General features: G+C 38.5%; 1 protein-coding gene across 1 annotated transcript in view; it reads left to right on the plus strand.

Moving 5' to 3' along the window:
* The window catches only part of dst (dystonin), a 273,043-nt gene that overhangs the window by 190,226 nt on the left and 57,732 nt on the right, over window positions 1–25,085 (plus strand). The window contains exons 56-67 of the mRNA XM_052150432.1: window positions 11,469–11,630; window positions 12,463–12,633; window positions 12,752–12,918; window positions 15,713–15,872; window positions 16,646–16,972; window positions 17,106–17,190; window positions 18,886–19,127; window positions 19,392–19,598; window positions 20,325–20,444; window positions 20,534–20,641; window positions 22,285–22,503; window positions 24,407–24,610. Of these exons, the coding sequence (XP_052006392.1) occupies window positions 11,469–11,630; window positions 12,463–12,633; window positions 12,752–12,918; window positions 15,713–15,872; window positions 16,646–16,972; window positions 17,106–17,190; window positions 18,886–19,127; window positions 19,392–19,598; window positions 20,325–20,444; window positions 20,534–20,641; window positions 22,285–22,503; window positions 24,407–24,610 (2,172 nt within the window). The remainder of the gene's footprint in view (window positions 1–11,468; window positions 11,631–12,462; window positions 12,634–12,751; window positions 12,919–15,712; window positions 15,873–16,645; window positions 16,973–17,105; window positions 17,191–18,885; window positions 19,128–19,391; window positions 19,599–20,324; window positions 20,445–20,533; window positions 20,642–22,284; window positions 22,504–24,406; window positions 24,611–25,085) is intronic.

Raw genomic sequence — 25,085 nt, forward strand, 5'->3', positions numbered from 1 at the left:
CAACCCAAAAGTGACAAGATTTAGATACTTAAAGGTGAAGTTTGTAAACGTTCTGCACCACTACAGTTACACTTTCATCTTATTCCATTGTAGTCAACATAGTCCCATCACAAACTTGGTTCCATGCAATATTAAGTCCCCCCATTAAATCCTGTTCCCCATGGACCTCGAAGCGATTTCATTAGCTGAAAGAAGTTGTTTTTAGGTATTCTATTTGGTGCCTAATTGGAAACCTTACAGTAGTGTTTGGAGATTGATGTAGTCTTCTTCATGAAAATGCATAAATGAATGTTGTGTAAGCTATATGAAATAAACAAAGCAACAAATGGTGAACTTAAACATTTCTCTTTTTGTTTTCAGTTAGCATGCTAATAGATTAGCCTACAAAGCTAACATTCAATCACGCATTGCCTAGAAGTTAGCAAGTTAATCAATTATCCTACTAAGAGTCAGTGCAAGTAATTCACATAATTATATCAGAACTTTAGAATTATATATTTCGAACTTATGGGAACTGACTTCTTACCACTAAAATCACCTTGACACCAGCTGATTAAAGTCATTGTGGCTAAAACAGTTTCCTAACTAATGTTAGTTCTGATCATTTGTTTGCAGATGTACTTTAAAGGTTCAACTCAGTAATTTGTTAATCTCCTAAACACGTGAATTTTGCAATGTATGTTGGAAATCATGAGCACTCACATTAATGAAGACTCCTGGCATATAAGTAATCTTATAAAAGCTTAAGGTTATGTTAGAATCACATGACCAGCTGAATACTATTCTCTTAATCTCAGTAACATCCTGTTATTTGACACTTTCACTCATTGATTAAAGTAATCATGTCTGACTGTGAATACTACATTTGTACAATGTCATCTGAAACTGAAAATTATATAATTTTAAATGATGCTGCATCCAAGACACTAGGTGTCAGTGTAAGTCCAAGATGACACAAAGACAAAACCTGAGTGCACCTTGAACACTGGCTCCAGCCTCGTAGTAAGCAAAGATTGCAATGTCCTCTGTGCGTTTGTAGGCTGGTTATGTAATAAGTTTGTCAATTATATCATTGATTGGTTCTCAAGTCAGTAGAAAAGCTGGCCGATATTAAGATTGTTTCTCAGTTTCCTCAGTAACCGGCTAATGGCATGAGCAGCACGGTGGAAAGGGGTATGTGTGTATGCACGCTGTGATGTAAACTAAAACCTATTGGCTATTTATTTATTTATTTATTTTTTTTAAAGGGATGAGCTGTTTGACATGACTTGCATGATGATTTTTTTACTAACTTGCGTTAGTTACATAGCATCGTCTTGGTCTGTTAGAGCATTCTCTAGTCAGTTCATTGTGTCAGCGAGCATCTGGTGCTAACAAAAGCATGTCAGCTGATGGGTCATTGTTGCGAGTGTGCAGTGAGCCAGCTGGGCCAGTGGGGAGCCGTTTGTCGTAGTGGTCCAGTGAAAGGCAGTGGACTCTGACTTCTGCTCCTTGCCCTGTTTGCGAGTGTGAAGGCAGGCCTCTATTCACTGTAAACAATAGATGGGAAATCTCACTTATTTTTTGCCTACTTGGTAATTCATTTATTTTATGCATTTGGACATGCTATAGTTAAGGATCCTTTTCATGTGCAAAATATAGGAACACTTTTTATTACTCACAAAACTGGTCATTATAATACGCCTTTGTTGTGCTTAATTGTTACTGAATGTGTGCTTGCATTCAGCATATATTTATGCTAGCATATCATTTCTCTCTGTGCACTTTTTAAGGAATATTCCTATTTAAAGTTAAGATTTAGCTGTGGCTTGCTATCAGTTACCACAGAAAATAATTGTTATATGTCCCTGAGTTTGTACAAAGTACAAAAATGCATTGACAGTAATGCACGCACAGTGAAATGGCAGGACTATCTGTTTGCCGACCAATGGAAGGAGTGTTAGGATAGCGGTCATTATTTATGCAGTTCTGTATTGTGCAACTTGTTGCAATTCAATTTAAGCAGGGATATTTCTTTAAATGGGTTTTTTATTTAAGATGTTGTCTTCCCCTCTCAAAGATTGCGTCTTTTTCTTGGCCCATTACTTTAGATGTCTGTTTTCTGATCCCATATTTCATGTAGTGCATCCAAAGTATGCTGCTGCAGGAATTTCTGGATTGTTCTGATGTTCACAAATGGAGATTACGCCCCTCACCGGCTGGAGCAAAGCCTTGTTTCTTTCCTTTGTTGATGGCAATGCAGTCAACATGTTTCATATGATAAACAATAGACATTAAGATCAATGTCTTTTTAGTATAGCTACAACAGTGACATAAAGCCTTCTGAACAAATCAATGTGCTGTTTATCATATCTGTCCTGGATAAAGCCATTGTCAAGACTTAAAGTGGGATATAACATTTTCCAGAAAGCATTTAAATGCCTTTGGAGCTGAAAGAAGCTTAACCTATATTTGGCCGTATGAATCAAACATGGGGGGTTGAGGGATGTCCATGTGCTGTTGTGAAGTATCAGCTGCCGCTGTTCGGTCGATCATTCATCCCCTTGTGTCCTCATTCATTAAGAATTTGGTGAAAGTGGCTCCATTGAATCTATTTACATTCATTGGTTTTATTCATTTTATGGCTTTAAATATCTTTACCTATTTGATGTTTGCTAAAGCACATTTGTAGAAAACTAGGGGACCAAAATTTTATATCACGATAACGATATATATCACAATATAGTAAAAGTTTTCTGGAAAATCAATCAAATTGGTTTATATATACTATAACCCTATTGTAATGCCTATTTGTGGAACTGCAGTCAGTGAATTAAATAAATAAAAGTCAACCTTACCAAAATGCTAAATATAAAAGTATGCCATATGTCAGTTTAAAATTATTATTATTATTATAAACTGAAGATCTTCTCAAAGAAATGCGACAAAGAAAATAAAACAATTAAAAAAGTCCAATTCAATGAAAAACTAAATATCATATATCTGTTACGTCTTACAAAATATGATTTAGAGGTGATAAAACAGATTGCTTGTCCAGTATTACGTGTGATTGTCATCGTATGAACCACAGATGTCGCACTTGTTTTAATAACAAGCTTCTCTTCATTTTTTCGACCTGTTTGGGAGTCATCCTGTTCTGTGGAGATTTTGTTCTCCATTTGGGGTTTTCTTGGGTCAAAAATGATTGAGTAGCGTGAGTGATCCCGCTCTGAGCTCTCCCGTCTCTGGAGCACAAATATCAGAAAGCCTGCTGGATTTATGCACTTTGGAGTTCCAGAGACCAAAGTGAAACATTCTCATGTCAAATGAGAAGAATATTTAAATGAAAGGTCATGAGGTCATGAAATTTGCTTGGGCGGCCGCAGAAAACTTTCAATGCCAGAAAAAAGCTGTCCATGTTTCTTCAATTCTCTCAGTCTCTCGTGAAGCCCTGCCCACTGATAGATAAGCCCAAACTGCGCACATGGGTATTTATATATCGCGATATACACGATATAGCAAAATCTCTATTGATTAATACTTTATATAGTCGGTACGATATACATCGTCATATCGCCCAGCCCTAATAAATATGATAATTTATAAAATCTGCTTTTACGATGCTTTTGGGAAATGGTTTGTAATTCTAAGATATGTACAATTGTTTCTGAAATATACTTAAGCTTACAATGCTTTTGGGAAGCAATGCATAATTCTAAAACTATTGTTTATACAATCTAATAAGACGTACGATACTTTTGGAAAATGGTCCGTAAATCTAAGATGATTCGTGCAATGGTTTTTGCAATCTATTTAGGCTTATAATGCTTTTTAGAATCGCTCTGTAATTCTAAGATGATTCATACGATCATTTCTTGTATCTACTTAGGCTTATGTTGCTTTTGGGAAACAGTCCATAAAAGTACGATGATTTTTACAAATGTTTCTTCAATCTTACAGTGCTTTTATGATTTCGAAGTCTTGAATTTTTCAAAGATTTATAGTGCTTAAGGGAAATGGTCAAAAATTGTAAGGTGATTCATACTATCATTTCTACAGTATACAGTATTTACAGTATACGATTACTATGCTTTTGGGAAACGGTCCAAAATTCTAAGATAATTCGTACAATCTTACAATGCTTTTGGGTAACGCAGCCCAGAATATCAGCGAGCTTTGGGGGTGGACACTTTTTGACTTTGGCCTTTTAGCAACAACACAGAACACACAAGCAATGCCCTAGCAACCACACAGCAAAACACTGGCAACCACCCACAACTCCCTAGCATAGTGGTGGCAAGTTTTGCATGGGCACATCTATAGTTGTGTTATGTTTTAACACATACTCTGCAGGAGGTGTTTGAAAGGGGGACATTTCTGTTTCTTGTTCTTCCACTTCTTAGACATGACATTAATGTTTCCCATGAATCTGCAGGAATTTCTCACTCTTGAATCATAGCTTTTGCTAATTCTATAGGTGATGATGGAAAAGGGTCTTTGTAAAGCCTGCAGCACTGAGTTTACTCATCAGCCTGCCTCACTGTATATACCCCCTAAAGAGAACCTGAGACCGCTAACAGCAGAGCACTAGAACTTCATCACATTGTTGCATTATGATGAAGCTGCTATTTCACTGCGATCATGTTGCATGGGATGGTGAGAGAGATAACATTTTTGGCACAGCTGATCTCAGAGCCATGATTGCTGCAGAAATGTATTCTTAGAATATTTGTATTCAAACTAAACCTTTGTTCTGGTGTAAATAATAGTTGTGCGTTTCAGGGCCTTTGGGTATTGTCTGGGTGAATGGTGCGTTTTTTTCAGATGGGTTAATGTCCCTGCCCTGTTTCTGTGCAGAAACATTCATTGTCTGGTTTTAAATGAATGGTTTCTTGCATGCAACATCAGGTCAAGGAATTTGTTAATCCACATTGTAGTGAGTTGAAACTGCTCAATGCAAAGTTTAGTTTTCAAGTAGTTTCATGTTGTCACGAGTTTGGCTGATGATTAATTGTCATACAAATAATTTTCTCAGAAATAATTTTCACGGAAATTTCATAAATGTGGCTCCAAGATGAAACAGCTGAGAAGTAGCAAATGAGCAAAAACGTTTTATTCTCTTGATAAAACATCTAAGTGGCTGCAAAAGTAGTAATCACGTCTTGTAGAAATTAGAGGCCTTGGCATTGGAAGGATGAAAACAAATGTTCTGCCTTTCTTAATTCAATGCCTGGATTATTTCAAAATATCCTGTCTCCAAATCCCACAGATGTCTTTGACCTTTTATGCCTCTAACAGCTTCGCTATTCCTCTTTATGCTAGCACAGAAACTCATGGCAGAAAGTGCCCGGTAGGTATGCATGGGAATCTTGAGGCACCCCATGATTCAATTCCATTCAGAAAGCTGTACTAAAACATATACACTTAGAAATGACTTAGAAAAGAATAAAGGGTCATAATAACCCTGTTTCAGAGTCAGCTCTGTGGGTTTCGGTCTGAGTGAATGAAAAACCGCATCAGAGTGACTGTAAGCTTTGTTGGCATCTTGTTTCCTTTGGATCCACATGAGAATGATCAACCCATGATTGTAATTCCTTTGTAAATACATGTTCCCTTTAAATATACAGTTCATTATGCAGAACATTGGTTGGTTGGTTGATTCTCATGAAAATGTCCTGGCTCTATTTTACTCTACAGTCAAAAGAAACAAATAATAAATTGTATGTTGCATATATAAAATGAAGCCTTTTAAGATTATGAAAAAATAAATACAAATTTGACATTGTGACATATTTTCATGACAGTTGCACACGTTTTACCCCCCCCAAATCTCATTACTGCTCCGCCAAAATGTAAAAATTTTATAAATTGCAAAATGTACTGTATATACACCAATGAGCTAAAACCTTATGACCACTCATAGGTGAAGCAAATAACATTTATCATCTCCTAACAAGGCCACATGTCAAGGTCTGGGTAGATTAGATGGTAAGTGAACAGTCAGTTCTCGTACTCAATGTGTTGAATGCAGGAGTAAAGACCTGAGCGACTTTGACAAGGGCCAAATTGTTATGGTCAGATCATCTCTGAAACAGCAAGGATTGTGGGGTGCTCCCACTCAGCAGTGGTGAGTACCTAACGACAGTGGTCTGAGGAGGGACAAACCACAAACTGGCGATAGGGTGTTGAGCACCTAAGGCTCATCAATGCACGAGGGCAACAAAGGCTATCCCATCTGGTCCGAACCTAGAGAAGGTCTACTGTGGCACAAGTCACCTAAAATTTGAATGATGGTTAGGGGAGGAATGTGTCAACACACAGTGCATCGCACCCTGCCCATGATGATGCCTGTCCACCATCGAAAGCGCCTACAATGGGCACGCAAGCATCAGAAGTTGGCTTTGGAGCAGTAGAACAAGTTCGTCTGGTCCGATGAGTGACTATTTGTTTTACATCACGATTATGGCCATGTACGTGTGCGCTGTTTACCTTGGAAAGTTATGGCACCAGGATGCATTGCTCTGGGCAATGTTCTGCTGAGAAACCGCCCATTCATGTGGACGTCAATTTGGCACGTGCCACCTACCTAAACATCATTGCAAACCAGGTACACCCCTTCATGGCAATGGGATACCCTGATGGCAGTGGCCTCTTTCAGAAAGATAATGTGCCCTTCCACACTGCGCACACATTAAGCTGGAGTGGTTTGAGGAACATGATGAAGAGTTCATGGCCTCCAAATTCCCCAGATTTCAATCTGATAGAGCATCTTTTTACTGTGACATAGTAAAAAAAATATCTTATGTATTAATTTGGTGTTAAAAATGACCAGGACATTTTCTTGACTGGTTTAGTGAGAATCACCTTGTTGATGATTATGTTTTTTTTTTTTTTTTACATAAAGCTAATTTAGTCTTTTTGTGCTTGGCTGTTTAACTTATCTGAATCTATTAATTTGTGTTATTTGATCCAGAACCGATCAAGATTAAGATTAAGGAACAATCATTTGAGAAACCCACCCCTGGAGTCTAGGTCCTGGGTTATCTTGCTGTGGTAAAGTTGACAATTACCCCCCCCCAAAAAAAAACTGCACTCTTTATACAGTCAACCTCTTTGCTCCGTGATTATCCCACCCTGTTCACTTGCCACGAAAAAAGACCTGTCATACACTTGGCAGAGGTTATAGTGTTAGATTTCCTGCATCAAGTTCCTCCCTCAGCATTCCGCTGTAATTGAGAGAGTACAGGCTCTTTTGTGACTCCCAAACACCAGGAAGCGGAGGAGAGACAACGGACAGAGGGAAAAAGAGAAAGCATATCTATTTTGCTTTGTGTGATGTCATCTGAGAGCGAGCGGTTCACTCTTGTAGCTTGGCTTTCTCTCCCTTCCCCTGACAAGCTGCTGGCAGAGCGCAAGCACATTAAGAAGTTAAGTCAAATGGGCCACGGAGACAGAAGGGGGGAATTAACAGAGGGTCAAGCATCTACCAATCACCATGAGCCCGTCAAAGCATAAATGGAGCTGTGGCAGATGTTGCCTGAATAATGCGAGGGGGGCGGGACCTTGAGCTCTGTGCCAGGAGGGTGTCTGTCATAGCCGGTTGGACGACAAGAGAGGCAGGAGCAGCTTTTTTGTTTCTCCTGGAGCTTACGGCTTTGTTTTCCCGGATTTGAGGATTTGTATTGGGATATGCCACTAATGTGTGTCCAGGATTCCTCTGTGTGGATAACTGGATGGGAATGCTCAGGAAAATCTAAACATACAAGCACTGTTGCACTGGAAATGTCTATGATGGAGTTTCGAGAAACTAAGGAAAGCACCAATGACAAGTTGTGACAATGGGTATAAAAGGAAGCTTGTAGGATTGTCATAACGGAGAAGGATGTTTAAGAGAAATAATTAATTGTGTTGAAGTATTGAAGAGTTACCAGAAGTTTATTTTAATACGTTTTCTTTTTCATGAACTTTATTTTAGGAATTACTCTTTTCTATCATGTATAGTATATTTGTGGTCTTTTTAAAAATTGTACATTCATACACATTTGTTAAAAAGTATATTTGTGTGCAGTGTTTTGCTCTTAAACCGCACTGCTTTATTTTTTTTGTACCTTTTTGCTGGGGCAAAGTGTCTAATCCTAGCCTAGTATCTTGGAAAATTGTACAAGAAGGTGTCTTAATTTTGCCCTTTTAAAGCTTCCTCTTAAAATGCACTGCTTTATTAATTTTCATAACTTTTATTGGGGTAAAGTGTCTAATGCTAGCCTAGTAACATGTAAATGTGCACATAAAGGCATCTTTATCTTCCCCCTTTAAAGTTTCTTTCATGTTTGCAAGAGATTGTTGCACTAAAACCTTTACCTCATTTTAATCATCATTTGTATGTTATTGCCATAATGGGCAAGCCTCTGAGTCGTCCAGACTGTCTACGGCAGAACCCTTCCTGTGTGGGCAAACGAGATGATGAGGACCTCAACATTGATGACTGTTACGTTCCTCAGAGGTCCATTTACGACACAGTGCGGCTGAATGAGCAAATTGACTCGGGATCCAAGGGTAGTCTGTCCTCCAGGCACTTCATCGGCACTTTGCCCTACAGCCATCGCACCCTGGACATCAACACACTCTGTGGGAACGGCAACTTGGCTTCTTCTAGTGCTTTTGATCTCCGCAGTAGGGATACGGCACAATTGGATGAGCGTGTGTTGTTTGACGGCTTGAAGTATAATGGAGATATTATCCGGGGTGCAGTCACCATGCTGTGTAAGTCACGGCCGGCAGGTGAGATGGAGCCTCCTCAACACCGCCGTTCCTGGCGGACTTTCGCCCCTGCTAACCGCAGCGAGTACAGCAGCTGCAGTGGAATGTTCTGCAATGACGGAACCGGCCAGCATGGTGTGGGCCAAGTTGGGAGAGGACGTAGTATGACTAACTCACTTACCTCGGAGGGGGACTCGGGCCTTTGCAGTCCCACTGTGGAACAAGAACAAAGAAACCAACAAGCCCAGAGAAGACCCAGGCCTAGCACGAGAAGCCTTTCTTCTACTGAGGGAGTGCATGTATCAGGGGACCTGAAACCAGGACGTTCTCTAAGCTCAGGCCAGGAAGAGTTCCCCTACTCCAAGAGAAAAGACTTTTTACCTTCACCGCTTTATTACACAGAGGCATCGAGACTTGGAAGCCAACAATGCAATGAAACATGCAACTTAAACCTCATTGTAGCTTCGAACACTAATGGTGAATGTTCAGATATAAATGCCAGGATGTTGTCAGAGTCTAGTAGTAAAATGAGAAACGCAACATACAAGTCAAGATCTAGAACTTTGTCGGGATATGACGAATTACCCACTGCCGAGCTTCTTGAAGATAGTTGTCCACAAGAGGACTGTGAGCTGCTCAGTGTTGTGGTTACGCAGCCAAATCCAAATCACCAACAGAATCCAGAGCAACATGTAATTAAAGATGAAAAGTGTTACGAATATGAGCAAAGAGCTACCGACTCCAAAATGGCCGACTTGGAGGATTTCTTGTTGTTAGTGGAAAGGGAGGGAGGCTTTGCCAATCGAATAAAACACATGGACGATGAAGATATTGAGAGTTTATTAACATCCATAGCTGAATGTTCGCAGATGGAACTTGTGGCCTTGCCTTGTACGCAGGTATCCTGAAATAGCCCGGATGAATGTTGATCATTTAATTAGCATTTCCTGGGAGGGTGACTAGTGCCAATGACTAGTGCCATTTGCCCTTTATCAGATTTGGACATGGCTCAATTGAGTTTGTTGTGATTGTTGGTCAGTGACTCAGATATTGTGATCCAGCTCTGCTGGCTATAACAGATAGTAGGAGCCTTTCACAACAAACCAGAGTATACGTAATGCCCATTTGAATGAAAGTACCTCACCATATAAGGCTGGTGGCCACTACATATTTACTTAACCTACTGAAAAGATCAGCATTGTTTTGGATGCTGGTCTCCAGCATGGAATGCTTAACCAGCAAGACTTTCATGGTCAATCAGCCGAACGAGAATGATCATGCAGGTCTACCAACTTCACCAGCCATGTTTTGCCGGTGAACAGAATTGCTCTGTTGGTCCATCTGCTAGACCATCACCAAACATCAATAACTAATAACTGGAAATGCTGGTCTTAACTGGTCTTTTCAGCAGGGTAGGGACAAATGTGACTTGTATTGATAAGAACTGATTTGTGCTTGTTGTAGCAAGGTATTATTACATTTCTTGTCAGTGTTGTTTAAAACTGGGTTTCTCAACCTCTTGCCCATCATCAATGACCCACTGGGGGGTGGGGGAGATAATTTAATAGGTACTTAATTTAGTTATGTTTATATGCTTATAATATAGTGGCCTAATATCTATAGCCCAATATTTGTAGCTTTGGTGCTGCTGGCTGAAGTTTTCTGATGGTTCCTTACCACACTCTCTACAGTTTTAGTAAGTTTTAGCACAATGTGAGGACTTCTCAGATGGTCCCTTAATCACCACAATTTCCAACAATACCAAGGTTAATTTAATGATCTTGAACGATTTTGTGGTGATGCTGTCGGGTCAGCTTAAATACGGGGCATATCGCATACCGTAGATCCCGTATTTTACGAGACTGGTGGCAACCCTACTTGGGACTGCCGCTCTGAAATTATGATGTTCAGAGATTGGATTGCATTCAGACTAGCACGGTAATGCATGGAGTTAGTGCTTGCAATGCTACATAAAAAAAATAAAATTCGTAGCAGTGATGGATTATTGTGATTGGACAGCTAATAAATAACAATTCAACAATAGAGGTCACTGTTGCCCAAACATTGCAAATGTGCAGTTCTATCCTTCTTATTGGTAATTTGTACTTATGACAGAAAAGATCTAGAAGACAATGATTCGCAACCCACTTTTGTTGTTGAGAAACCCTAGTTTAAAAGTTCAACAGTAACAGTAAAGTGCAAAGCAAAAGTAGCAAAGCAATGATCCAAGTAATCTCACATGTTCCTCCTACAGAGTTGTTCTCACCAGTATCTCAATGTCTCAAAAGTGAGATATGAAGTCAAACATTACTAATCAAATACTTCTAATAGAAATTATCTTGGCTATGCTAGTGCTGTACTCTTGCTGTATGTAAACAAGTGTCATGTTTTGGTCTATTTCCAATTCTCCTTAATAATTTTAGGAGAGACATTTGATACAAAGTTGAGGCTTAAATAAACCATATCTCTGAACTTCAATGAGTCACCTTTCCACCTTATCTATGAAAGAGCGCCATCTGAGCTATAACATTTCCTCTGTGCTTGAGTTTCACTCACAACAAAAAAGAAAAGAAAAAAAACTTAGGGCTTCCCAGAATCACCCATTCTTGAAGTAAATCAGTCAAGAAATGCTTAAATAAGTTCTTCAAACATTAAGTAGCTTCTAACTCTTTTTCCATTTAAGATTTTCCATTTGATGTTTACTGTTCTTTTATATTTTTCACTGACTTCAGGTTTTCCAGAAGGAAGTCATTGAGTCACTGCAGAGCCAGTTGCAGCAGCTGAACTCTCTTGGTCAGGGGTTGATCCTGAACGCCGCCAAAGGCACTAGCACCAAGAACCTCGAGCAGGACCTGGAGGAGGTCAACACCAAATGCAACACCCTCAACAAAAAAGTGAGGCCCTTCAGGTGTAAAAAAAACTATTTAAGTTGTGAAAATGTATGGATGAGCTATGTTTAATTGTGCTATGATTTTTTTGTCCATTGCACTCTGGAATGCTTATTATCTATTATTAACAGTCATAATTGAATTGTGTACCTGTGCAGGTGAGTAACTAACCAAAACTAGTCATGTTACTAACTTAACCACATTTTTCAGTAGTGTGATAGTAGTTTAGCTGTTTTCAAAATAGTGTAGCTGTTCTAGTATAAAGAGATGCATTCCAAGAAATGTTGGTGTAGCATAATGAAACTGAAACTCTATGTGTGGCCCTGCGATGGACTGGCGACCTGTCCAGGGTGTCCCCCGCCTTTCGCCCAATGTTAGCTGGGATAGGCTCCAGCCCCCCGCGACCCTGTACATAGGATAAGCGGTTGACAATGGATGGATAGGATGGACATCTCTAGAATGTCCTCCCTTCCAATGATGTTTGCAAGAGTGATTCATTTAACCAAATTGTTTCACTTAAATTATTTGTTTAAAAAAAAAAGATTTATTGATTCCTTTGAGTCACCAATAAATACTGCTCTAAGTATTATAGTTTTTTTGTTGTTGGTTTGTAAATTAAAGTGTATTAGTATAAATTATATGTTCAAGTTTAAGTGATGCTGTCACCCTAATTATTTAGTTTACACTCTTGTTTAAGATCAATCAGTAGTTGCTGTAGATTAGTTTAATTGAAAACTTGTAACTTTTAATTAGGAGTAGAGATTTGGACTGTAGCAAGCTTAAGTTTCTGTGTAGATTCCCCAACAGTACACTGAGATTGTAAACGTGTTGTTGTCAGGTTGCGGAGCGATCGGCGCAGCTCCATGAAGCCCTGCTGCACTGTGGCAGATTCCAGGATGCACTGGAGTCTCTTCTCAGCTGGCTCACAGACACTGAGGAACTGGTGGCCAATCAGAAGCCTTCATCAGCAGAGTTCAAAGTGGTCAAAGCACAGATACAAGAACAAAAGGTAAAAAGTCAGGATTAACATTTTAAATAAATTAGTAAATAAACAGTAGCCATAAGAGTGATCAGAAGTTTTATGCTGATTTGTATTTGACCCTATTTGTTCCTCCTGTTCTGTGTAGCTGCTGCAGAGGCTGCTGGATGAGCGCAGAGACACAGTGGAGCTGATTAGGACGGAGGGGCTAAAGGTGACCGAGTTAGCTGACACCGTTGACAAGGATAAGATTGCAAGAGAGCTTGAATGCTTGGGGCAGAGGTGGGATGCCCTACTCAAGAAAGCTGAAAACAGGTACATTTCCATCCATTATTAGATTTTGGAAATGAAGTGGTTCTTTTTTACAAGGCTGTGTGTAACTTTTCAAAATGTGTATAGACTAAAATCATGTTTAGACCATGGCTGTTTTAGAGTGGTTTGGGTTTTTTAAATATATTTCAATAAAGATGATTTTGCTCTCCTCTCGAATAGGTTAAGAATTGTAAGGAAGTTTGGTTCCACTGAATGATTCTGGTTTGCTAACAATTTCCTTAACTATTCTTTTAGTCATTTTGAGGGTGCAGGTGTACAGTACTTCATCATTAACTATGAACAAATTACACTGCTAGAATGTTTGAAAACCAGAAAGGGTCACAATATTGTAATTTTTTTTTTTTTTTTTTCATTTTTGAACACTACATCTGGCTGTTTCTTTAACTTCCAATGCTTTCACATCCCAGGAGTTGATTTTTAAGAAGAGCTTTCAGGGGGTCTGGGTAACTCAATGATTATTGATGCTGACTATCACACCTGGAGTTGTGAGTTCTAATCCAGGGTGTGCTGAGTGACTTCAGCCAGGTCTTCCAAGCAACCAAATTGGACCGGTTGCTAGAATGGGTAGAGTCATATGGGGTAACCTCCTCGTGGCCGCTATAATGTGGTTCTCGCTCTCTGTGGGGCGTGTGTTGAGTTGAGCGTGAATGATGCAGAGAATAGTGTGAAGCCTCCACATGCGCTACATCTCTGCTGTAACGCGCTCAACAAGCCACGTGATTAGATGCAATGATTGACGTCACAGATGCGGAGGCAACTGAGATTCATCCTCCACCACCCGGATTGAGGCGAGTCACTACGCCACCATGAGGACGTAGAGAGCATTGGGTATTGGGCATTCCAAATTGGGGAGGGGAAAAAAAAATTGTGTACTTGTTTACCAAGTTGAAAAAATGGTCAATGAAGATGCTTGAGATGAAATATGAGAGAAGTGATGTTTGAAGAAAACAAATAAAAATCAAGGTACATTTCACTTGTGAGAGGAGTATTTTTATTGGACGTCATTTCAGATCAAGCTGTAAATTTGCCAGATAACAAAACGTGTATTTAGGATACATAAAACGATAGCTATGAAATCATCCTTAGAAAGTCAAAAAATGTATTTCCATCTGCTTAATTTTCACCACCAAATTCTATTAAACACAAATCCGTATGTGATTCTTTCACAAAAAAAAGAAGTCCTGTGACGCATGTATAAACACTGTTGGACATTGTTAGTAGACACATTTAATTAAATGCCACTCATTTGATATTTTCTCATTTATACCTTTTTAAATATTATAAATATTATATACCTTTATTAAAATGTAAGTGTTCACATGCTTTTTTGGGCCACTGTATGTTGGTCAAACAATTATAATATTTCATGTCTTTACTGAACACATCCCATTAAACATTCACAGTTCTGTGGAAAAGTAAGTGAATGCTTAGATTTAATAACTGGTCGATCCTCCTAGCAATAACCTCAATTAAGCATTTCCAGTAGCTGTGGGTTACAACTGCACAAAATTCAGAAGGAATTTGGGACAATTCTTCATTACAGAACTGCTTCAAATCAGTCATATTCTTAGGATGTCTGATGGGTACCGCTCTCTCTGACTGGGTCACTCCAAAAGGTGGATCGGCTTTTTTTTTTATGTCATTCTGTAGTGGATTTACTTCGATGTTTAGGTTCATTGTCCTGCTGCATCACTCAACTTCAACTGACATTCAACTGGCACACAGCAACCCTGACATTATCCTGTAGGATATCTTGATAAACTTGGGAAGTTATATTTCCCTTGATGATAGCAAACTGAAGCAGCAACAGCCCCAAATCATGATGCTCCCTCCACCGTACATCACCGTTGGGATGATGTTTTGATGTTGGTATGCGGTGCCCTTTTTATGCCATTCGTAGTTCTGCCTGTTCTTCCCAAACAATTCATCCTTAGTTTCATCAATCAACAAAAACTTTTCCCAGTAGCGTTGTGGAGTGTCAAGGTGGTCTTTGGCAAACTTCAGGTGCGCAGCAATGTTTTTTGTTGGTATGATGTCCTGTCATGGACTTCATACCTGTTTAATGTTTTCAGTATAGCAGACTCATGAACAGAGATGTTAAACAGTCCCAGTGATTCCTTCAAGTCTTTAGCTGTCACTCTAGGGTTCTTTTTTACCTCATTGAGCATTCTGCGGTGTGTCCTTTTGAGTCATCTTGACTGAATGGGCACTTCTAGAGAGAGTAGCCACAGTAAAACATCTCCATTTATAGACAATTTGTCTAACTGTGGACAGATGAATATCTATCTTTACAACCCTTTCCAGCTTTATGCAAAGCAACCATTCTTGGTCCGAGGTCTTCTGAGATCACTTTTTTGCAAGGCATGGTCCAAATCAACAAATGCTTCTTGTAAACAGCAAAAGTATCTCTAACCCACACCTCCAATCTCGTTTCATTAATTAGATGCCAGGTTTGCCAACTCCTGACTTAAACTAGCTTTTGTTGATGCTTTAGCCTATGGGTACACATACTTTTTCCAACCTACACTGTGAATGTCTGAATGATGTATTCAATATGTACAAGAACAATATAATAATTTGTGTGTTATAATTTAAAACTGATTGTGTTTGTTAATTATTGTACCTTAGATGAAGATCAAACCAGATTTTAAGACTGAAATTTGTACATAAATGCTGGTAATTCTAAAGGCTTCACATACCTTTTCTTTTCGCTGTATATTGGTGTCCAGTCATGTCCAGCAATAAACGTTTGACTTTTATGCAATGTCCTTGGCAGACATAAGCTGTTGGAAAGTATTTTGGTGGTGGCGCAGCAATTCCACGAGACCCTTGAGCCTTTAACAGAGTGGCTGAGCGCTACTGAAAAACGACTGGCCAACTCTGAGCCCACTGGCACCCAGACGTCCAAGTTAGAGGAGCAGATTTTACAGCAGAAGGTACAGAACCGTCTATAGTGACCCACAAAGCTCATGTGACCTTATTTAGTATGTTTTTCATCGTGTTTTACTTATTTTATCCATTTTCCATCAATCCTGTTATGGCACTTTCCATGAGTAAGACACGGAACAGGGCATGAAAATATGAAGTCAAAGGTAAAAAAACAAACTCAACCTCAGGAGGGAAAACTAAATATTATATGATCTGCTTTATTTTCTACTCATTTTAAATAAGGATTTCCATTTTGGGTGATGTCTAAATACAGTTTATTAAACTGATTTAGTTTTTTTCTTGCAATAAACATTAAATAGACATGACAAGATTTCTATAAAAAGTCACTAATACTGAGGTGGGGCAGGCCAAATTACTAAACATTTGATGTCTTCAAAACTACCTACTTTTTATGTAAGTTAATTTTACCAAAGAAAAAAAAAGAGAATCTGAATTGTGCCTCTAATACACATAATAAATGCTAAAAAAAATTATCATCAACCGAGATCAATCAAAATATACAAGTTTGCAATTTTCAAATTCATTAGGCAAGTTTAAGAATATCTGGTAGTTCCAAAAAAAATAAAAAATGCCTCTGTTAGTTATAATAAATACTTAGAATAATAATAAAGTAACATGAAACAAAGTGCATCCTATTCATGGAAAGAGCCTCATTCATTTATGTTGCAATCCCATGTTTTTCACACACATTCATTTGTTCCTTTCCTTTTTTTGACATTATGGTTTCTCCACCCTGGTTTTGTGACACCCTGGTAATCAGGCCATAGAGGAGGAGGTAATGGGCCGCAGTAAGATCTTGTATCAGGCCATGAGTCTGGGTCAGTCTCTACGGGCCGTCGGCTGTGTGGATGACAAGCAGTTGGTGCAGGCAAAGCTGGACAACACACAGAGAAGCTATATAGAGCTGCAGGAGTGTTGCCGCAGGAAAGGCGAGCTGCTGCAGCAGGCGTTGGTTAATGCGCAGCTCTTTGGTGAGGATGAGGTGGCGCTCATGACGTGGCTCAATGAAGTCCACGGCAAACTGAGTGAAGTCTCCGTACAAGACTACACAACGGCTGTGCTGGCAAAACAGCATGATGAGCAGCTGGTACTTTAAAAGCTCCTCCTCTTAAGGCTATTTCACCCTGTTTTGTTCATTTAATTTATCTGTTTTCAGTGCTGTGGTTTGATTTGTGTTGCCCTGTCAGATGTCGATGACTGATGTATTTCCTGATATCTAGGCTCTTCATGAAGACATCGAATTGAGGAAACAGAATGTTGACCAGGCCATTCAAAACGGGTTAGAACTACTGAAACAGACCACAGGTGAGATGATAAACTGATTAAAAGCTAACTTTTAAACTTATTTACTAAAAATGTTTTCCAAACGTTTTGGTTGTTGAAATTTCCTGTTATGTTAATGTGAGGAGAAGGATATTATGCACAACATTTTTTGAAAGTAATATCTTAAATTATTTGGAAATAAAGGAATATTCCACCCAAAAATGACAAATCTGACATATAATGTCCACGCTTACATGCAAAATGGTTTATTCCAGGGTTTTTGCAGAAAGCGGCGTTCTGAAATGTCATGTAAACAAGAACAATGATTTCCTTATGCCGATTTAACACACCTAGGTTTCTCCCAGAGACCGTAGCTTAATGTGGCCATGTAAACATATAAGCAACATTCTAACAGGTTTTTGAAGAGTGCGTGGAACAGACCAGGCAACAAACGTCATAGGATGGAGCCCAACAAGTCAACACAGCGGACGAATTGAACATTTCTGGGATTACAGTGGGAAAAGCATATACACTATAAACTATACCCATTACACACACCAAAGTAAAATATCAACAGTCCCTCACGTTCGCGTATATGCTCTTGTACATCCCAGAGTTTTATATAAGAGGGAATCCCCACTTGCAGCGCAGTTACACTGTATATATCGATGGAAACAAACTCAGCACAGCAACAACTCAAATATCTGGATATAAAGCAAAGTATGACGCTCCTGTTCTACCCACTCCGTACAGGACTGGAACCGGCATCTCTGGCATGGGAGGTGGGTGCGCTAACAAGGCTGCTAAAGGCTGCAGCCTCTAGCGTCAGTCGCTAGTGCACCTCTTGAAGTTAGGAGAGTGAGGTTTATGCACATTGCACAGCTATCTATCAGCTGGCCACAGTTACATTTACCCCCTAAACCTCACTCCCATCTGGGTCATGGCACCATTGTGATGCTCCTGTTCTACCCGCTCCGTACGGGACTGGAACCGGCATCTCTGGCATGGGAGGTGGGTGCGCTAACAAGGAGGCTAAAGGCTACAGTCTTTAGCATCAGTCGCTAGTGCACCTCTTGAGGTCAGGAGAGTGAGGTTTATACACATTGCACTGCTCTCTATCAGCTGGCCACCGTTACAGACGCAATGGAGAATAAAAGAGTGAGAGAAAGCTGCTTACTGACTGAGCCGCATGAATACAGGAGTAAAGAGTACACCTCTTATACAGTGCATGTAAACGGGAATGCTGCTTTCATGCAATAACCTTTTTCTTGCAATAACCCGCTTTCTGGTGTCCATATAAACAAAGTAATTTACTCACTCTCATGTTGTTCCAAACCTGTATGCTGTTATTTTTCACACAGCTCTTTTCCATACAACACCAGTCCATAGACACACTTAAAACTACCTAAAGAACTCAATAAAAGCACCTTTTTAGTAGTCTTTACAACTCGTGTGCTACATTCCAAATCTTCTGAAGTCATATGATAGCTATGTGTGATGAACGGACCAAAACTAAGGTTATTATTTGCTGAAAGTCTTTCTCAATGTGTGTATTTTGCTCTAAGTATGTTTTTTTTTCTATCAATGTGAGAAAGTTTTTCTAATACATTTGTTCCTAATATGTGGGTAATCTTTACATAACATTAGTCTAAGTTTTTGGAATGTTCCCCGTGGTGAAAAGTTATCAATGCTCTGAAACTGTATGAATACATTTGTATCGTTTTCACTTGCATTCAGGCGATGAGGTTGTTGTCATCCAAGGCAAACTAGATGGAATAAAGACCAGGTATTCAGAGATCAACACAATGAGCAGCAGTGTTTCAAAGACTCTGGACAAAGCTCTGTCTCACGCCACCAAGCTGCAAAACACACATGAGGAACTGAACTGCTGGCTGGAGAAGGTGGAGTCCGAACTGGCCACGTTTGAAACTCAAGAGCCAATCGGAGAGCAGCTGACTCACTTACAAGAGAGGCAAAAAGTAAGTCTAGTAAATCACTCATGAGCTCTCTTTAATGGCCCAATTGTTTCTCCAAGACTTAAGAAAAAAAAAAACAGAAGAGATCTCAACAGTGTCTCAAACTGTGCTCACATTTGCCGATATAACAGTCTGCAGATCAAAAAATCAGAGATCTAGATGTTTATAGAGCTTAACTTGAATTAAACCTGAAGTCCCCAGAGCTATAAAAAGAACAATTTTGCAATGCACTATATGAACTGATGATTTGTTGACTGTCATGTCCAGGCACTAATGCAGGATGTTAAGGATCAGAAGCCACTGCTGGACTCTCTGAATGAAGTCAGCAGTGCTCTGCTGGAGCTTGTTCCATGGCGAGCTCGAGAAGGGCTGGACAGAATGATCACCGATGACAACGAGCGCTACAGATCAGCCAATGATGCTGTTAGCCAGCATGTGGACAAGACTGGAGCTGCCATCTTAAAATCACAGCAGGTACAGTCCATGGTCCTCAGCTGCTTAAATACATAGCACCAGCCCTTTATTAGTAACACACACTGGGAAGTTTGTTTGAAGCCCCAGACAAAGCAGTGTCTGTTTCTTGCCAAGGGTGATTAGCGCCATTGTGCTGTTAATTCTTACTGCTATAATATCATTCAAACTGAATTCATCCTCTCTAGCAGCCTTCATGCTATTTACATAATACACTAATGGAGTGTGACCCGCATTGATTACATTTGCATCGCATTAGTGTGTTCATAGTACCAGGAAAAAAGGATTTTGTGCAACAAAAAAAAAAATAATAATAATAATTACCTATTTTCATTTTTTCCTGAATAATATTTTTATATGTTTTAGTTACGGTTTCTTGCATCAAAAACTCTGTCTGACCCTCAAACAGGCTTTTGTTGTACATTTAAGACTTAACCACTGTTATGATTGGCTAATTTCTTTGCATGCAAAATGGGTAACAACCTGGCAAGATATACTGTAAATATGATGGATTCTGTCTAAGCCCTTTTTGTTATAGTTAAGTCAAAGCCTTAAAGATACCTCAAAAATGTTTAACGCCTAACAGGTCTCTAGGTAGACTAATCATTATTATTATAATTTTTTATTTATTTATCATGTATTGTTATTTTGTGAAATGTTATGTTTGATGTTTGGTGTTTAGACTGATATCGTTCTCATTATTTGCTCGCTCTTTTTCTTGATGTGAAGTTCGAGGAGGCAGCTGCTGCTGAGCTGGCGTGGCTGACTGAGGCAGAGAGGAAGTTGTCACCTCTTGGTGACGTTAAACTCGAGCCGGAGCAGAATTTAGCTCAGCTTCAGGCTCAGAAGGTCAGTCAGATGTTTGGGTGGTCGTCTATAACCTGAACTGTCACATAAACGTCCTTTATAAAGCATCTGTGGTTCACTTTCTCCTGCAGAGTTTCTCAATGGACATTATGAGGCATAAAGACGCCGTGGATGGCATTGTAAAGACCGGCGAGGCCATTATGAGCAGCAAAGATGAGGTCGAGAAGCAGAAACTGAGGGTAAATGAGAAATTAATAAGATTAAAGATGTGCGGTATGAAAATCTTATATCAAAAGTTGGTTTGTATCACACTGACAATATTTATCACAGTATAGTTATTTTAGCTGGAAACTGTTTTTTTATATTAAAGGTGCACTCAGTAATTTTTTAAACAAGTTTTATTCCTAAAGAAATCAATTGTAATTTTGAAACACATGTATAAAATCATTAGCACTAAGATAAAGACTCCAATCATTTTAGTAACCTTAAATTGTTTTAATTCTACATGGAGAGATTAAAACAAACTCTGGTGCGATTGCTCTGTTAGTGCGGTTCATTTGAAAAAGTATGAACGCTGCCATCCGAACCTTGGACCGCACTAAACAAGCGAACCGAGACCCCAGAATAGTGGGTCTCTATCCACTTCCAAACGAACTCTTGTACCGTTCGATTGATATATGAACGCAACATGGACCAAAAACAGGAAGTAATTTGCCTAATACTGACCTCAAGCATACCCGTTTCTTCTCATCATAGGAGCTATGTTGCCCATTACAGTTCGGTACAGGCGTCGGAACCGCCCGTCAGCTGTCCTTGCAGCATATCTTCATTTGTGTGTACAATGGAGTAATTTCTGGCATTGTTTTGACTCCTTTACACATTTTATTAGCTCTTCATTTGTTCTCAGCTGGTCAAAATACCACCATATATAATACATACATCCAAGAGCGCATTTCGCCAGCATTGTTTTGGATGTTTGTTCTGGATGTAAGTTCCGTCAAAAAATATACGTCATAAAAGTTGTCCAATCAGGTCGTGACTTTTCCTGATGCCTCTGGTTTTGTATCGTTAGGTTCGGTGTAAAAAATGCCAGTGTGAACGCTAAGTGAACCAGGACTAAATGTATCATTTACATTTTTGGTCCGGACCAAAACCAAACTACAAGTGTGAACACACCCTAAAAAGTGCCGGTCCTGCGCAAGACGACGAAGAGACAGTGAGATATGGCTCAACAGGCGCAAGACATTCATCCGCATGTGTTTACTTAGGAAAACCATTGGAAAACAGAACAGACGTGCTCAAAACACGTTTTGTGTGAACGGCCCCTGACTCGTGCATTCGCCCATGTTCTGTAGGCCTGTTTATTTTTTTAAATTACGAACCAAAACCCAAAGTCCTATTTGAAAAACTGACCCAAACCCGGCCCAAACCCCATCGAGTTCTCAGGTCCCGTTGGGCCTTGGTCGGGTTGTAGACCTCTAATTATATGACCAGCCGAATACTACTCGCTAAATCTCAGTAACGTCCTGTTATTTGACACTTTCATTAATTGATTAAAGTAATCATGACTGACTGTGAATATTACATTTCTACAATGTCATCTGAAACTGAAAACTATTGATTTTAAATTATGCTGCATCCAAGACACTAGGTGTCAGTGTAATTCCAAAATGACATAAACTAAGTGCACCTTTAGTAATCATGTGTTCATGCCTATTTTTTGGATAATCCAGTTAATAAAATACTTTTTTATATATATTTTTTAAATTTTCTCTTTTTATTTAAACTTGATACACTTTATACACAGTTACTCTGCTCGGTCCTAATATGGCTAAACACATGATCAGTGTACCTGTATTGATGCGACTGTGTTGTGATTCAGGTGAAGCTCCAGGCCATGTTGGACAAGTATAACGTAGTGAGTCAGCTGAACTCTGAGCGCTGTCTGCAGCTGGAGAGAGCTCATTCTCTGGCCTGTCAGTTCTGGGAGACGTATGATGAGCTCTGGCCATGGCTGCAGGAAACCAGTGCTGCCTTCACTTTACTGGCCCAACCTGCTATTGAGTATGAAGCCCTCAGACAACAGCAGGAGGAACTGAGGGTAAGATGGAGATCCGGCTCCAAGTTCTGATTGGATGTGCCACTGTCCGTAAAATAGCCAATATATACACACCTGTGACTACACATTAATTAACTCTATTTAAATGTGCCACTTGATATCTTGTTTGGTAACTATAAGCAACACATAGTTGGACTACTGAGCTAAATTACACAGCTGAAGAAATATTTATTGTATTATCATCAATACATTTAAATGGTAACACTTTACAACAAGGTTCCATTTGCTAACATTAGTTAATGCATTAGATATCATGAACAAACAATTAACACACTATTTGTTACAGCATCTTTTAATCTTTGGTAATGTTAGTTAATAAAAATACACTTGTTCTTTGTTAGTTCATAATGCATTAACTAATTTTAACATATACATCTTTTGATTAAAAAAATGTACTAGTAGCCTATATGATGAAATTAACATTAACTAAGCATTAATAAATGCTTAATAAGTGTTGTTCATTGTTCGATCATGTTAACTAATGTTAACCAAAGGAACCTTGTTGTAAAGTGTTACCATTAAGCTTAATTGACAGCAATTGTGGCAAAATGTTGATTACCCCAAAAATAGTTTTGACTTTTCTTTACAATAGCAAAAATCTGGGTTTCAGTGAGACACTTACAATGGAAGTGAATGGGGGCCAGTCTGTAAACTTTAAAATACTCACTGTTTCAAAAGTATATCCACAAGACATAAACAATATGTGTGTTAAAATGATTTTACTGTGATAATATCACTTACAAACCTTTAAGTTTTATCCAATTTTCAAAGTGTTCAACTTGTTGCAAAATGTCAACACACCCTAAAACCCTAAAATGAATGTACAAATTATGATTTAAACAAATGTACAGCTCAAATAATACACAAGTTTTAACAGAAGAATTAATGTAAGTGCATTTATAAAAAATATAAGCTTCACATTTCTGTGTTTAAACCTTCCAAAAATTGGCCCCATTGACTTCCATTGTAAGCGCATCACTGTAACCTGCTTTTTTTAAAGGCAGTCGAAATATTTTTTTTGTGGCAACTAAATAATATAAACTAACATAGCCTACAATGAACAATTGTATATTTATAAAGTAAGAATAACCTAGATTTAATAAATGCTGTAATATGTATTGTTTAATGTTAGTTCATGATAACTAATGCATTAACTAATATTAACAAATAGTCTTATTGTAAAGTGTTACCATGTAATAATAATAATAATAATAAAATGCTAATTATTTTATTATTTCTATATTTATAATATTATCAGATGTTTTGTCTTTTTAGATTTAATGTTGTATTATATTTTATACACAATGTGTATAATATATAATGCAGGGATACACCGATATGAATTTTGTTTTGGGCCGATATCAATGCTAATATTTTGCCACTTACACACCTAATTTTGTTTTACTTAGAAATTATGCTTTCAAATTGCATAAAGAGGTACAAAAGCCATTTTATTGCTCAAACAATAAATGATTTCCATTAAACATGGAATACATGACAGGCCAATATTTGAAGAGAGCCTCAATGAAGATAATAAATATATATATATATATATATATATATATATATATATATATATATATATACTGTATATATCATTTATAAAGAAAATGAAAACATGATGATTAATATTCCTTTAAATATTCCTTTCTAAAATATTTTTGCACTTTTGTTTTTTGCTGTCATATTTTACTTTTTCATATTCAGACACTACAAATTTATATTATGCATATTCAACATGCTTGACTTTTTTTGTATTTCGTTTATTTTGAAATAAATTAAATACAAGTTACAGATTGTGTTTGACCTTTTTGTTGTTGATTTTGTGATAATGTTCTGAATCCACTGCGTCCTCTCCTGATTATGTTAATCTTCTGGTCTTCAGCAAATGAGGGAGCTGATAGCAGAGCACAAGCCACACATTGATAAGATGAGTAAAACTGGCCCTCAGCTGGTGGAGTTGAGTCCGGCGGAGGGGGAGCCCATCAGAGACAAATATCAAGCTGCAGATAAACTGTACAGCCTGCTGAAAGCTGATGTTAAACATAGAGCTGCTATTCTGGATGAAGCCATCTCCAAATCCACTCAGGTAAATGTACCATTGTTTACAATACTCCCTGAAGTCCATTTATGTGCACCAAAAACGTCCACATTTCATTTTACATGACCATTTTCCACATTCTAAGGCTGTTTTTGCAATTGTACCTTTATGACCTGTTATGACTGGCAACTCTCTTCAAATGTGTCACTTCAGACACAGTTTGTCCAGAAAGACTTGCTCGACTAAGCCACTTAAACCTAAAAATAACTTATTCCTTAAAGTTCCTTATCCAAGGAATAATCCTTAAAGGTGTTATAAGTGATGTAAGTTCAGTAACTTCTGCCAGACTTAAAGAAATAGTTATCTCATCATGTACTCATCCTCATGCCATTCCAGATGTGTATGGCTTTCTTTCTTCTGCTAAATACAAATGAAGATTTCTAGAAGAATATTTCAGCTCTGTAGGTCCATTCAATACAAGTCAACAGGGTCCAAAACTTTTAAGCTCCAGAAAGTACATAAA

Source organism: Xyrauchen texanus, chromosome 20 (genome assembly GCF_025860055.1).
Source record: "Xyrauchen texanus isolate HMW12.3.18 chromosome 20, RBS_HiC_50CHRs, whole genome shotgun sequence".
In the NCBI taxonomy this organism is placed as follows: domain Eukaryota; kingdom Metazoa; phylum Chordata; class Actinopteri; order Cypriniformes; family Catostomidae; genus Xyrauchen; species Xyrauchen texanus.